The sequence below is a fragment of the Rhineura floridana genome, chromosome 3 (assembly GCF_030035675.1).
Source record: "Rhineura floridana isolate rRhiFlo1 chromosome 3, rRhiFlo1.hap2, whole genome shotgun sequence".
NCBI lineage: Eukaryota > Metazoa > Chordata > Lepidosauria > Squamata > Rhineuridae > Rhineura > Rhineura floridana.
Window position 1 is genome coordinate 132,211,308 of NC_084482.1, and position 15,006 is coordinate 132,226,313.

General features: G+C 41.9%; 1 protein-coding gene across 2 annotated transcripts in view; it reads right to left on the reverse strand.

Annotated features, from left to right (window-relative positions):
• The window catches only part of PPM1M (protein phosphatase, Mg2+/Mn2+ dependent 1M), a 47,582-nt gene extending 38,403 nt beyond the window's left edge, over positions 1–9,179 (reverse strand). The window contains exon 1 of one of the 2 annotated variants that reach the window (XM_061617954.1): positions 8,794–9,179. In XM_061617954.1, the coding sequence (XP_061473938.1) occupies positions 8,794–9,038 (245 nt within the window). In that variant the 5' untranslated portion in view covers positions 9,039–9,179. The remainder of the gene's footprint in view (positions 1–8,793) is intronic. The other variant, XM_061617955.1, reaches the window with a different exon arrangement.
• Positions 9,180–15,006: the final 5,827 nt, after the last annotated feature.

The window sequence follows — 15,006 nt, forward strand, 5'->3', positions numbered from 1 at the left end:
AATCCAGAGGTTACTCATTATTGGATGCAGATATAAAAGAAACCTGCTCCCTTATTAAGGCAGCAGATAGATATGTGTGTTTCATTCTGCATGTTGTGTTGTTCAGAACATTATCCTATAAATTGCTCCTATACATTGTGATTCAGATACTACAATTCAGACAGGTTCAGGAAATACACCTTCAGCACCTGCTTGTCCTTTTTTAATTATTCTATTGTTTTCCATTTGTGCAGACTAAGAATCTGAATTAAGTTCTTGGGAGAGGTAAGGTCAACCATATGTGTACTCATCTGTTCCCATCCTGGCTGAGTTGCCAAAGGTAGGCTAGGTGGGTGGGTGATTTGGAGTGATCAATCCTTGTGAGGTGAGATGGGATGGTCTCAGCAAGTTTAAAAGCGGCAGTGGTTGAGCCAATGGGGGCCTCCCTTAAGAACATAAGAACATAAGAAGAGCCTGCTGGATCAGGCCAGTGGCCCATCTAGTCCAGCATCCTGTTCTCACAGTGGCCAACCAGGTGCCTGGGGGAAGCCCGCAAGCAGGACCCGAGTGCAAGAACACTCTCCCCTCCTGAGGCTTCCGGCAACTGGTTTTCAGAAGCATGCTGCCTCTGACTAGGGTGGCACAGCACAGCCATCATGGCTAGTAGCCATTGATAGCCCTGTCCTCCATGAATTTGTCTAATCTTCTTTTAAAGCCATCCAAGCTGGTGGCCATTACTGCATCTTGTGGGAGCAAATTCCATAGTTTAACTATGCGCTGAGTAAAGAAGTACTTCCTTTTGTCTGTCCTGAATCTTCCAACATTCAGCTTCTTTGAATGTCCACGAGTTCTAGTATTATGAGAGAGGGAGAAGAACTTTTCTCTATCCACTTTCTCAATGCCATGCATAATTTTATACACTTCTATCATGTCTCCTCTGACCCGCCTTTTCTCTAAACTAAAAAGCCCCAAATGCTGCAACCTTTCCTCGTAAGGGAGTCGCTCCATCCCCTTGATCATTCTGGTTGCCCTCTTCTGAACCTTTTCCAACTCTATAATATCCTTTTTGAGATGAGGCGACCAGAACTGTACCCAGTATTCCAAATGCGGCCGCACCATAGATTTATACAACGGCATTATGATATCGGCTGTTTTATTTTCAATACCTTTCCTAATTATTGCTAGCATGGAATTTGCCTTTTTCACAGCTGCCACACACTGGGTCGACATTTTCATCGTGCTGTCCACTGCAACCCCGAGGTCTCTCTCCTGGTCGGTCACCGCCAGTTCAGACCCCATGAGCGTATATGTGAAATTCAGATTTTTTGCTCCAATATGCATAATTTTACACTTGTTTATATTGAATTGCATTTGCCATTTTTCCGCCCATTCACTCAGTTTGGAGAGGTCTTTTTGGAGCTCTTCGCAATCCCTTTTTGTTTTAACAACCCTGAACAATTTAGTGTCGTCAGCAAACTTGGCCACTTCACTGCTCACTCCTAATTCTAGGTCATTAATGAACAAGTTGAAAAGTACAGGTCCCAATACCGATCCTTGAGGGACTCCACTTTCTACAGCCCTCCATTGGGAGAACTGTCCATTGATTCCTACTCTCTGCTTTCTGCTTCTTAACCAATTCCTTATCCACAAGAGGACCTCTCCTCTTATTCCATGACTCCTAAGCTTCCTCAGAAGCCTTTGGTGAGGTACCTTGTCAAACGCTTTTTGAAAGTCTAAGTACACTATGTCCACTGGATCACCTCTATCTATATGCTTGTTGACACTCTCAAAGAATTCTAATAGGTTACTGAGACAGGACTTTCCCTTGCAGAAGTCCCACTGGACTGGATAATGTCTGACCAGTTTCCAATATTTCATTCTTAGGCAAGATGTTTGAGAGCATGGTAACCTCTCAGCTTCAGGCGACTCTAGTAGATTATCTATGTCTATTTTAACCTAATGTTGGGCCTAGTTTTAGAACAGAAATTATCTTGGTCACTCTGGAATGACCTACACCAGGAAGTGGACCAGAATAATGTTTCCCCACTAGTTCTACTGGACCTCAACACTATCAACCATGATATCCTTTTAAACTAGATGGCCAGGGTGGGACTTCAGGTAGTGTTACAGTAGTTCAAGGTGACACTGAGGGGGTTCCTCTAATGCCCTTCAGGGTTCTGTTCTGTCTCCCATGCTGTTTTAACATCTACCTGAAACCACTAGGAGAGGCTGACCACAGATTGGGACTGCAGAATTTGTTCCACTCTTAAACCATTAAGGAGCCAGGTAGGCCAAAACACTGTCATTGTTGTGGCCCAAGATAACTTGGGCAGCTCCCCCAACAAGAAAGCTCTTTTCTTTTCTCTAAACTACACTCATGCTGGTCATACTCCACCTGCCTTCTTCCTGTTGCTGAAAGCAATTTTTGTTTGTCACATAGTATTGCCCATGTATGTTCTCTGAAAGTGTTTATTCACATAAATTACCTGCTCTGTTTACCTCCACCACCACCCTTCAGAAATTGTAGACCTCAATGAATGCTATTCATCTGAAGAGTTCAGTTTGAGGACTGGTTTAAAATTTCAACAGGCAGGGAAAATTGACTTCCTGTAGCTCTATGCAAAAAAAAAGAATTAAGAGGGGAAAATGAGACACTTGATATAAGAGCTAGATTTTCAGTTTCAATCCCAACTTCAGTGTCCATTTCTAGCAGCAGAGGATCATAGCCAAATAGCATGTTTAGAAACTCTCCAGAAAACCCCCTCTGGAAATTATCAGTGGCTACTAGCCATGATGGCTATGCTTTGCCTCCTATGGCAGAGGCAGTATGCTTCCAAATACCAGTTGATGGAAACTGCAGGAGGAGAGAATGCACAGGTCCTGCTTGTGGGTTCCCCATGGCCAACTATTTGGCTGCTCTGAGGATACTGAACTAGATGGGCCATTGGCCTGATCTGGCAGGCGATTCTTATGTTAAATTTAAGAATGGTGGCACAGAAGAAAAACTAATCTGCCATTGCTATTCCTGTATGTTTGATCTGGCACCTGGCTAAAAGCACCTCATACATCTGCCAGCCTATTGTCCTGCTAAACAGATGTCTCCTCCAAAGCATTTTCAAAATACAATCGGCAAAATGTGAGAGCCAGTGTGGTGTAGTGGTTAAGGTGTTGGACTACGCCCTGGGAGACCAGGGATCAAATCCCCACACAGCCATAAAGCTCACTGGGAGACCCTGGGCCAGTCACTGCCTCTCAGCCTCAGAGGAAGGCAATGGTAAACCCCCTCTGAATACCGCTTACCATGAAAACCCTGTTCACAGGGTTGCCATAAGTCGGGATTGACTTGAAGGCAGTCCATGTCCATTTTCATCTGCAAAATGCAGCCCTCAAATAAAATCACTTGATATGCGGCTTTAAATAACACTGCAGTAACATCATCTATATTCTCATATCTTGGTGATCGCATTTGGCTCTAAACCCCCTGGCAGAGAGTAGTTCTATGGGGGTTTATTCAGTTTTAAATTTTATATTGTTTGCTTTTTGAATTGTTTTTACATGGATTGTATTGTATTTTGTTGTACGTCGCCCAGAGCGGCAGATTAACCTCCGCCAGATGGGCGTCTAACAAATCTAATAAATAAATAAATAAATAAAATATATCATCCTGCCTGAATAATATTTGGATGGAGACCTTAAAGGTGTTTGAGAGTACTTTTATGGGTGCCTAATGAAACACTAGTGGAGATTCATTCACTTTTATAGAAGTAAGGGAAATCTGTCTTGCTATGAACTCTTGCGCTTCAGAATGAGCAAAGCTATCCTCTAGCTGGAACAGGGAAATTCTGTTCCCTTCTATTCTTCCATTGGAATGTTATGTTGTTCTTTCCTTCTACTACAAGTAATTTCTTGCAAGCTCAGCTATGAAAATCCTGCAGGACATTTGTTATTTATTGTTAAAGGGGCAAAGAGCAACAGAATAAATACTATAACTATAGTTTGACAGCAGTACAACCTTACCTCACCTCAAGCTCCAGCTGTTCCTAAGTTTAAAAAGAATGTCTGTAAATTTGTGATCACTTTATTGTTTGTTGCATATTCTGCCTAATATATAACTGGATTCTATGCAAGATCATCTTTGGAAACAATACATCAATACTAAATGTGGCTAGGCTATTAAACATTTGAAAGGTAATAGTCTAGCAGGAGTAAAAAAAAATTGGTATAAAGAATCCAGGTACTTCAGGTTATGGAAAAATTGACACATGAACTAAGATGTTCAAAATGTCAAAGCAAGTCAAATTCTCCCACTTAAATAAGTAAATATGGAGGGATGCAGTTTGAGATTACTTTTGTTATTTTTAAATTATTAAAATAGTTTATTTGAATCATACTATTTGATTTCAGCATTTAAAATGAGTTTATAGTTTATTTAGTAATAGTTGTTAAGTACTAGTAAATGTTTTTAAAATTATCTTCAATAAGGATGTTTTACTGTGGTTCTAGTTTTGTCATCATTTGTTGTATTATAGTATAGCTTTGCATTTTATATTCAAGAACAAACAAACAGAATCTCTTATTCAAAGAACATGACAATGCAGGAATATACTCAATATTTGAAAATATACCAGCAGTCCATATTTAACATCCTTACTTCAAAGGGTTTTTTCCCCTTTCAACTATAAAAAAAGTTGGTTTCATAAACCTATCTCCTCTAGGCTCTGTGTATCAGATGCTACTTGGGCATTTAAAGCTTTTTGTGATCAGAAAACCAGCCACAAAGCCCAAAAAGTACCACTGATAGGAAAGAATGAGGAAGAAACTCCAGGTACTTTCCTTCAAACACCTGGAGTTTCTTCCTTTTTTTTAAAATTGGCATTATTATACCTGACTTGGTGTTCTTTCACAGAAGCTCATCAACAAAAGCCATTTTCTGTATCTTTTGAAGTACTTGCTGGAAGCATCAGTATAGAGGTTATATCTTTTCACAAATCTTGGGAGGATACTAGAAGCATCCACGTCTGGTTTGCAAACCAATGCTTGTCATTTTAGCTGAATCTGGTTAATTACAGTTTACCTGCAAGCGAAGAAAGGAAACTTCCTCCCCTTGAAATAAGAGCATGTGAGAAGAGATGACAGTCACTCATTTTCATAATGCCACACCATTTGGCTGAATGCAGCCTTTGTCTACACCTGCTTTTTTAACAAAATGAGTGACAAAAGCAAAAATACCCTTCATACGGAGCAATACATGCTAAACACGCTGGGTAAAATTCAACGCAGCAGAAGCTCTGCTCACGGCCGGAGTTCGATTCCAACGGAAGGAGGAAGTCGAATCTCTGGTAAAAGGGGTCGAGGTCCACTCAGCCTTCCATCCATCCGTGGTCAGTAAAATGAGTACCCAGCATACACTGGGGGGTAAAGAAAGACCGGGAAAGGAACTGGCAAAACTATCCCATATATACGGTCTGCCTAGTAAACGTCGCAAGACGTCACCCTAAGAGTCGGAAACGACTCGCACTATAAGTGTGGGGACACCTTTACCTTTTTTACTGTGGATGTTTACTCTTGTTTTTATTTTACAATCACTAACACCAAATACAATCCATACTGTCCAACTAATACATATTAAAACCCTTAAGTGCACATTAAAAATCCAAATCGTTTACCTTTTGCAATCATAAGAACTGTCCCCAAAATGGTATGTTATTAAAACTATTAAATCAAAATATTTCCAAATGCCCTTCTCAAATAAAACAAACACACTGTTTTCTAAGAGCTAAAAGCTTGAATCTAGGTGGGCTTCCTTGCATAATTAATTCCATGCTAGCAGAGCAACAACTGAGAAGACCCTTCTGCTGATTTCATCTTTTGAGTAGATAAGCCATATGAAGTAGGAAGCCTGGCATTTAGATTTGCTCAGTCTCTGTTCTCTTCAGCAGCTATGATTTAGTCAGGGGACACTGAGATTCATGTTCAGGACCAATACAAGAACATCTGTTTTGAACAGTTGTTATAACCTGTTGGCATATTATTAGCTTTAATGACTCCTGTTGGGAATACATACAAGCAGCACAGTAAAGACCTGCACAAGCCGTTGGAACTTCTAGGAGGCTGGGGAAGAGATCTTAGCATCATCATCACACCAACATTTTCCTTTTTGCTGCTGTTGAGGGAGCCAGATGTAAGTCATCCAGCCTAGTGAGAGGACCCCTCCCCTCTGAACTGTATCTAAGCTAGGCTGCTGAGACTCCCTGGAGAGTGGTGAGACTAGCTTCTGGAGCTCTATGGCCTGTTAGCTTTCTTTTTTTCCTTTCTGCTTTTTGTACTTATGTATTTAAGATTATTTCTTTTGCAATATTGAATTTATTTTACGTTTGTTAAATCATTGTTTTTTGTCCTATTTGAATTCATTGTTATGTTCTGTAAATTGATTTCTCTCCCCTACCTAATGCTTTGCATTTGAATGTTTGTTGAAAGCTGCTTTGGGTACAGCTTGCTGTGGAAAGGTAGCATGTAAATAAGCTCAATCAATCAATCACAGAACGTGTCAGTGAACTGATTAGTCCTGTGCTGCATGGAAGACCATGTCCTTAGCTAATGTTTGCATACCACAACTGGAAAGGAAATATAACTTCCTACATTCCCAATAGGGCTTAAACACTTAATTAAGTACTACAAAGGACTTTCATTTTTCTTTACAGAGATGAGGCTCTAAATTTAAAGCTCTTGTATGTATGTTTTTCCATAAATCATAACTACTTGTGTTCATTTAACCAACTAGTAGTATGTATGCTTATTAGCACTGCTCCTGTATCACCTAATATGCAATCATTGTGACCAGCCTCACTTCAATTTGCTAGATATTCAAGAATATAGTTGTCCTGGAAAAATGTCATCCTAGCAGCAGGGGTGATTCTGCCAAAGTGAAGCAAATTTATTTGCCTCTGATTTTGATGGGGAGTTAAAACGTGTTTAATTCTCTTCAGCTGAAATCAACAGATCTTCAAGTACTTAGCTTCGGTAGAATCATGCTTATAAAATCAAACAATTAAGTAAAGAGGATGCTTGTGTGCTCCAAGTCACACCTTTTAGGTCTCTACTCCCTATCATGGATTGTTGTATTACTATATAGGTACAAGAAGACAGAAGCGGAGGTGCTACTTCTCACTTGCATCAGTTCTCGTATTTGCCTCAGCTCTGCAGGCAAACCTCCCACAGCCTTGAAAGTTACTCCATGCATTTTACAGCTGTGAGATGGGATGTATGCAGTTCCTGTCATCACACCATCACCATGGCACAAGAAACCACTCTTACCACCCATTTCCCTGCCACACAGCAATTAAAAGTACAAATACTCTCTTTGGTATGGAGGCAACCAATCCCAAGAACACTGCCTTGAGACACATTACTGAAATTACTAACATGATCTGGAAGAATTAGCAACTATTTTCATGTTGTACAAACTCTCCCCAGTGGTTCCCAATTTTTTCCTTCCACTGACTACTTGAAAAGCATTGAGGGTCTTGGTGGACCACTTAATGATTTTTCTGCCTTTTGTAACAATTGTAATGCACTGTGCTAGATGCTGTATGATTTTTAATTGTATTTTCAGTGCTTCTTATATATTGTAATACAATAAAATATAAGGGCGGGAAACCAATAAAAATACAATTAAAAATCAATATGAACATTTAATGCTATCGATGTGCCGTCTCCCATCTTCAGCCACAAATCCACAGACACACTGCAGGGACTACGTGAATGAAGCCTGCGGACCATGGTGATCTGTGGATTACAGTGTGGGAACCCTTGGCCTAAGAAATTCTCCCCACAATAGGTTTGTGTACATAACTCAAAAATATATTAAGCAGTCCTACACTGTATCACTGGCAATAACTGCTGTGGTGCTTTTCCATGCCAAACAAGAGTAGTTTTCTTAACACCAAAGTCATGCCAACATCATTATGACAATGGTTGTCGTCATGCACGTATGGTATACAATCTCTTTCTGTGCACTAGTGCAATTGTTTTGTACCATTTATAGCCAGGTAGATGTATTTTACACTGAGGTAGTTGCTATCTGTGCCTGCCTTATAACTAATAATACTTTGCAGACACTATTATTGTAATTCATAATAATATGTAAGTTCTAATGCTGCAGAAAAATAAAGCAACAAAATTGTTATTTAATCAAAGCCAGCCAGCCGGCCACTCTCTCTGAGTTAAGCAAGAAAAAGGCCACTTTCTCTTTTAAAACCAGATCTTCAAGATGCAGGACTAGAAAAACCCAGTAAAATTTAAAGACACTAGCATCAGATTTCTAGATCTCTCGATAGCCGATTCACACACCAAAGTCATAATTTGACACTGCAGGGACAAACATGAATGTGGGGATCAGACCTTACTCTCAACAAACAGGTGTTCGCGGGCTGTCTACATAACATGTGTGAAAAACACACTAAACACTACAATACCCCTGACGGAGTCTCACAGACCTTAATGGTAGTAACAGCATCTATAGTGTGGAAGCTGTGTTAGTCTATTTCACAGCAAAAGCAATAAGGAGGCTCATTATGCCATTTAGTTCGCTTTTTAAGGCGATACGAGCCTCCTCCTTGGTTTTGCTTACCTCTGATGTGGGATTGCGGCCTTAATGGATTTTTTTTTTTTAAAAAAGTGGTTGCTATCCAAGAGGTAGCCTCAAGTCATGAAAACAGCCAGAATAAGTTTGCTTGTCCTGCAACAGCTGTCGCGTTAAACAAGCCTTTTCCCCACAGACCGCCTGAGGTTTCGTCAGCTCCCCGCCTCACTTACTCCGCATAGCCCGTGTGCCACTGGAGAGGCCTGTCTCGGGAAGGGCAGAGGACGGGGCGCTTGCCAGGCTGCCTCTCCTCGCTGGGAGAAGCTCCACGCAGGAATCTGGGCCGTCTGTACAACAGCAGAGAGGGTGGCGGCGGAGACCCTGCTTCGTCTCCTTCTTGCTGCTGCGGAGCGCTTTTCCCCCGGCGCGCGGCGCTCCCGCTGCTCAAGAAACGCCTCTTAAACCAGCCTGAAGACATGAAACAAAACGTCTCCGAGGGCTGACGACGGCAGCCGCTCCGCTTTCTCGCTGCCCCGGTAGTCAACTACCAAACCGAGCGCCGATGCAACCCAAAGTTTGCAGCACGGTGGAAGCGGGAGTGTGAAGAGAGGCGTCGTGGCAGCCAATGAGCTTCGCGTAGGTGACTCACGACCACGCTGGGGGCAGTGAGTGTGACGTTGCTTCTCCATGTCCTGGAACTGGGTTCTCATAGGCGCCGGAAAGGCACAAAACCGCTCACCCTTATTTTTGTGTCACTCCCTTATTTTGCTATTTCCCTCCGCACTTTAAACTCCATGCCAGTAGGCACGTCTGACTCTGGGAGAGAGGGAAAGAGCCTGTGCTGGACTCACCCCCTCACTCCAAAACTACCCCTTGCATAAAGGAGGCATAAGAAGGCTCTGCTAGATCATCATAACAAAGGCCCATCCAGTGCAGCATCCTGCTATCAGGTGGCCAGCCAGATGCCCAAGGGAAGCCCGCAAAAAGGACCTGATTTGCCCACTTGTGATTCCCAGCAATAAAAAGGCTGCCTTGGTCAGTCGAGGTAGAACACAGCCATTGCAGCTAGACGCCATTAATAGCCATCACAGAATCATAGATTAGTAGAGTTGGAAGAGGCCTATAAGGCCATCTCTGCTCAATGCAGGAATCCACGTTCAAGCATACCCGACAGGTGGCTGTCCAGCTGCCTCCTGAATGCCTCCAGTATTGGAGAGACCACCACCTCCCCAGGTTACTTTATTTATTTATTTATTGCACTTGTATACCGCCCCATAGCCGAAGCTCTCTGGGCGATTTACAGCAATCAAAAACATTAAAACAAATATGCAATTTAAAACACATATTTTAAAAACAATTTAAAACACAATTTTAAAATTTAAAACAATATAAAAACAATTTAAAACACATGCTAAAATGCCTGGGAGAAGAGAAAAGTCTTGACCTGGCGCCGAAAAGATAACAGTGTTGGTGCCAGGCGCACCTCGTCATAAAAATCATTCCATAATTTGGGGGCCACCACTGAGAAGGCCCTCTCCCTTGTTGCCAGACTCCCAGCTTCCCTTGGAGTAGGCACCCAGAGGAGGGCCTCTGATCTTGAACGTAGTGTACGGGTGGGTTCGTATTGGGAGAGGCGTTCCATCAGGTATTGTGGTCCCAAGCCGTGTAAGGCTTTATAGGTCAAAACAAGCACCTTGAATTGAGCTCGAAACATACAGGCAACCAACGCAAGCAGGCTAGAATTGGTTTTATATGTTTGGACCGTCTGTTCCCTGTTACCAATCTGGCCGCTGCATTTTGCACAAGCTGCAGTTTCCGAGCGGTCTTCAAAGGCAGCCCCACATAGAGTGCATTGCAGTAATTAATTTGGAGGTTACCAGAGCATGGACAACTGAAGCCAGGTTATCCCTGTCCAGATAGGGACGTAGTTGGGCCACCAACCGAAGCTGGGAGAAGGCACTCCGTGCCACCGAGGCTACCTGAGCCTCAAGTGACAGAGATGGTTCTAGGAGAACCCCCAAGCTACGAACCTGCTCCTTCAGGGGGAGTGCAACCCCATCCAGAACAGGTTGGACATCCACCATCTGGTCAGAAGAACCACCCACTAGCAGCATCTCAGTCTTGTCTGGATTGAGCCTCAGTTTATTAGCCCTCATCCAGTCCATTGTCGCAGCCAGCCAGTTCCGCACATTGACAGCCTCACCTGAAGAAGATGAAAAGGAGAAATAGAGCTGCGTGTCATCAGTATACTGATGGCAACGCACTCCAAAGCTCCGGATGACCGCACCCAACGGTTTCATGTAGATGTTGAACAGCATGGGGAACAGAACTGACCCCTGCAGAATCCCATACTGGAGAGTCCAGGGTGCTGAACAATGTTCCCCAAGCACCACCTTCTGGAGGCGACCTGCCAAGTAGGAGTGGAACCACCGCAATGCAGTACCTCCCACTCCCAACTCAGCTAGTCTCCCCAGAAGGATACCATGGTCGATGGTATCGAAAGCCACTGAGAAATCAAGGAGAATCAACAGAGTCACACTCCCGTCTCTCTTCCGACAAAGGTCATCATACAGGGCGACCAAGGCTGTTTCCGTGCCAAAACCAGGCCTGAAACCCGACTGAAATGGATCCAGATAATCGGTCTCATCCAAGAGTGTCTGGAGCTGGCCTGCAACCACTCGTTCCAGGACCTTGCCCAGGAATGGAACATTTGCTACCGGCCTATAGTTATTAAGATTTTCTGGGTCCAGGGAGGGGCTCTTTAGGAGTGGTCTCACTACTGCCTCTTTCAGGCAGCCAGGGACCACCCCCTCTCGCAGAGAGACATTAATCACTTCCCTAGAGCTGCAGGGCCCTCGGGCCAGTGCCCAACCTGGCCGCCCTTTGGAACTGGCCCTGGTTAGAAGAAGGGAAGACAAGGAAATAATGATTTTGCTAAAAGATGGAATTGTTTTGTGGCATTTTTAGAACATGCAATATGACTGTGTAAGACTGGAAAGACTTTTGCTTATGTGGTTGTTTATATAGGGTTATTAGTAGAGTAACAGATGGCTGGAACAATTATGTTGAGATATCTGATGATATGTTATGAATTGTGTTTGACTACACAATATAAACTACAATAAATAAAATTTATTTTAAAAATACAGTCTTTCAGTCTTAATTTCTCTCAAAGGCCTGAATAAATAAATGTGATGGAAAAACAGTACTGAGAGGGCAAATCCTATCTGGAATGGGAGTTCCACAGTTGGGTATCTGCCGAAAGAACTTTGTGGACCAGACAAAAGATTCCATTTCCAGCCGCAAATGATGGATCCGAGTATATCTGGGGGTCTCCAGTATAGTCCTTAGAATTCTGTTCTGGATGCAGTATACCTCATCTGCAATGTGGAAATCCCAGATCTCTGATTCAAGCAATATTTGGGATTGACTTTTTAAATTTCATTAGTTTTAGTATAGGGAGAACTTGCCATTCCACATCAGTATACCAACATTCAAGAACTCCATTTACAATCTGTTTGGCTTTGAGTTTTCCAGTCCTAACATGTGACTACCATGCACAGGAGGTGGCAAGTGATATATCTAAACAGGAAGATTAGGAAGCCTGTGCTCTCTCTCATTTGGGCCTATTTGCTACTGATTTGGTTTTTTGTGGGGGAGGGGGGTTGGACCTCTTCTAAAGCCCATCATTTCATTATTGTTGTTTTTTGGAACTCTTTGTTATTTTGTTCTCTATGGAATATGCTTCCACATAGCCAAAAGCGTTCTGAGCTCTACTTCTATATAAATGATATGCCACAGGGATAGAGCTACAGTTGTTATCCCAATACGAGTAGAGTGTCATTGTCAATTTGTTTATTGTTGTTAAATTAATATATATGTTAATTAAGTTACCAATGACAAAATATCTGTGCTATCTATGACTGTTCCTTATTAATGTCAATACAATCATCTCTGGAACCAGCACCAATAATAAATATGTTAATCTTTAAGGTGCCACAAGACTCTTTTGATTATTTTTGTTACAAGTGACTTGTACAGCTAGCCCCTCTGGGAAAAAGTATACACTCTATCAGAATAAGTTCTAGGAAGCACAAAATCCCCTAGCTGGTTTTACTCCTTTAGCCTTTCACTAGCACACACATCATCCCTGTTTTGCCAAGATGACACATGCTGAGATCAGGTGGAATATTAGTTTATTTATTATTTGATTTATATCCCACCCTTCCTCACAGCAGGAGCCCAGGAGTTCTTCCATCGTACTGTTTGAGGATTTAATTGGATAAGACACATTTGTTTTTAATGTTTCCTATAGCACCATCTAATCCCTAATGAGACATCACAGAGGAGAATGAATAGACATGCACAAACTTCCCTTGTTGTGTATGCATGAATGCAAAAATGAAAAATTTGGTGCAATTCTAAAGCTTCCATAATCTTTAAATCACTGGTTGGTCCAATAAATAATGTTATCTTGCTGAATGTATATGTTTCTGTGGAACCCACAGGGGCAGCCAGTGCTCTATGTTCTAATCCCAAAATAACTGTTAAGAGACAGAATCAGGAAGTGAAACTGACCGCCAGTACAGAGGAAAACACACTGCCCCCAAAGTGACAAAAATAGTAAAAAATAAACAGGAAAATAAAATGAGACTGCAATTCTAGACCCCCATCCCAGGAGTAAGCAAACCCTATTGAACTTAACGGATTCTGCAGAGGACTGGGGTGCATATTATACAACTGTAAATAAAAGTTTTTGTTTATATAAATAGCACATGGGGATTACTTTGCTATGATGTCTTCTTTTGTCCTTCAGCGATTAGATTGCCCTTGAGCCACACCCACATGATGCTATCTATTAAGGTCTAATCTTTGTTCACGTGGAAGTGAAAGTAGAGGTGGGGCATTTCGTAATGCAAATGAGCATTATGTAAACTTTGCACTCAGATAACACACTTACTTGATGAAACCAGAAGCTGGTTTAAGCTTCTTGTGCAACAAGGCCTTATCTCCAGTCACCCACTTCAAACCTCCCATTACAAAATCAATTTTTGCAGAATTGTAGTAAATCATTGTCATATGATTATTTCAGCTACTTGAATAGCTATGTAGACATTGCTGCTGCTGCTGTTGCTGTTATTAATGAATTGCCTTTCACATGTCTCGGGGTGATTTACAAGAACATAATAAAAAGAGCTAAAAATAGGTTTAAAAACACCCAAATCCTGTCTGAAAGAGAAGACATTTTAGACTATTAATGTAAAAATAAAAGTGTCTTGTCACACCTTATAGACTAACAGATATGTTGTGGCAAAGGCTTTTATGGACTAGATCAGGGCTGACTTCAATCAGATGAATGCAGTGCTGTCCTCAGGAGGCAGATGTCAACATGGACATAGAGAAAAAAGGTATCTAAACATTTGGCGCAAAAAGCAATGACATTTAAGAAATATGCTGACTTCTTCTAAGAATAAATTTATGCAAAATAAGCCCAGTGACCATTACAACAATCACAATAATACCCTCTTCATAGCTTTGCGATGCTAATTAAACACCATGGCCTTGATTGACTGAATCCTAAACTAACAGAATAAAACCTGCTGATCAGTTCTAGTTGAGCAATTTTCAAATGGAATCTCCCTTTGAAGTTATTTATTTATTTATTTATTTATTATTTAATTTGTATCCCGCCCTTCCTCCCAGCAGGAGCCCAGGGCGGTAAACAAAGTGCTAAAAACACTTTAAAACAGATCTTGAAAATGGAAATGGACTGCCTTCAAGTTGATCCCGATTTATGGTGACCCTATGAATAGGGTTTACATGGTAAGTGGTATTCAGTGGTGGTTTATCATTGCCTCCCTCTGAGGCTGAGAGGCAGTGACTGGCCCAAGGTCACCCAGTGAGCTTCGTGGCTGCGTGGGGATTTGAACCCTGGCCTCCCAGGTCATAGTCCAATACCTTAACCACTACACCACACTGGTTCTCAAAAATACATTAAAACAAAACAACGTTAAAAACATTAAAAAAACAACTTTAAAGAGGGTTAAAAACATTATTAAAAAACATATTAAGCAATTCTAACACAAACGCAGACTGGAATAGGTCTCAACCTAAAAGGCTTGTTGAAAGGAAAGTCTTCAAAAGGTGCCGAAAAGATAGCAGAGATGGCGCCTGCCTAATATTCAAAGGGAGGGAATTCCAAAGAGTGGGTGCTGCCACACACACTAAAGTTTTTTGATGATGAAGTATGGTGATTTTGAGGTCAACAGCAGAGTGTTTGAGGTCAACAGCACGAGATTCTGATGGGCTCCCCAATGTCTTTTCCTTTTCTTAAAAGTAGCCATGGACTGGTATGGACCAGACCCACATCACATGGGGAGCAGCTTTAATTCTTTCCCCCTATGCATATGATTCCTTCAATTCCAAAGTCACTATTAACCCCAGAG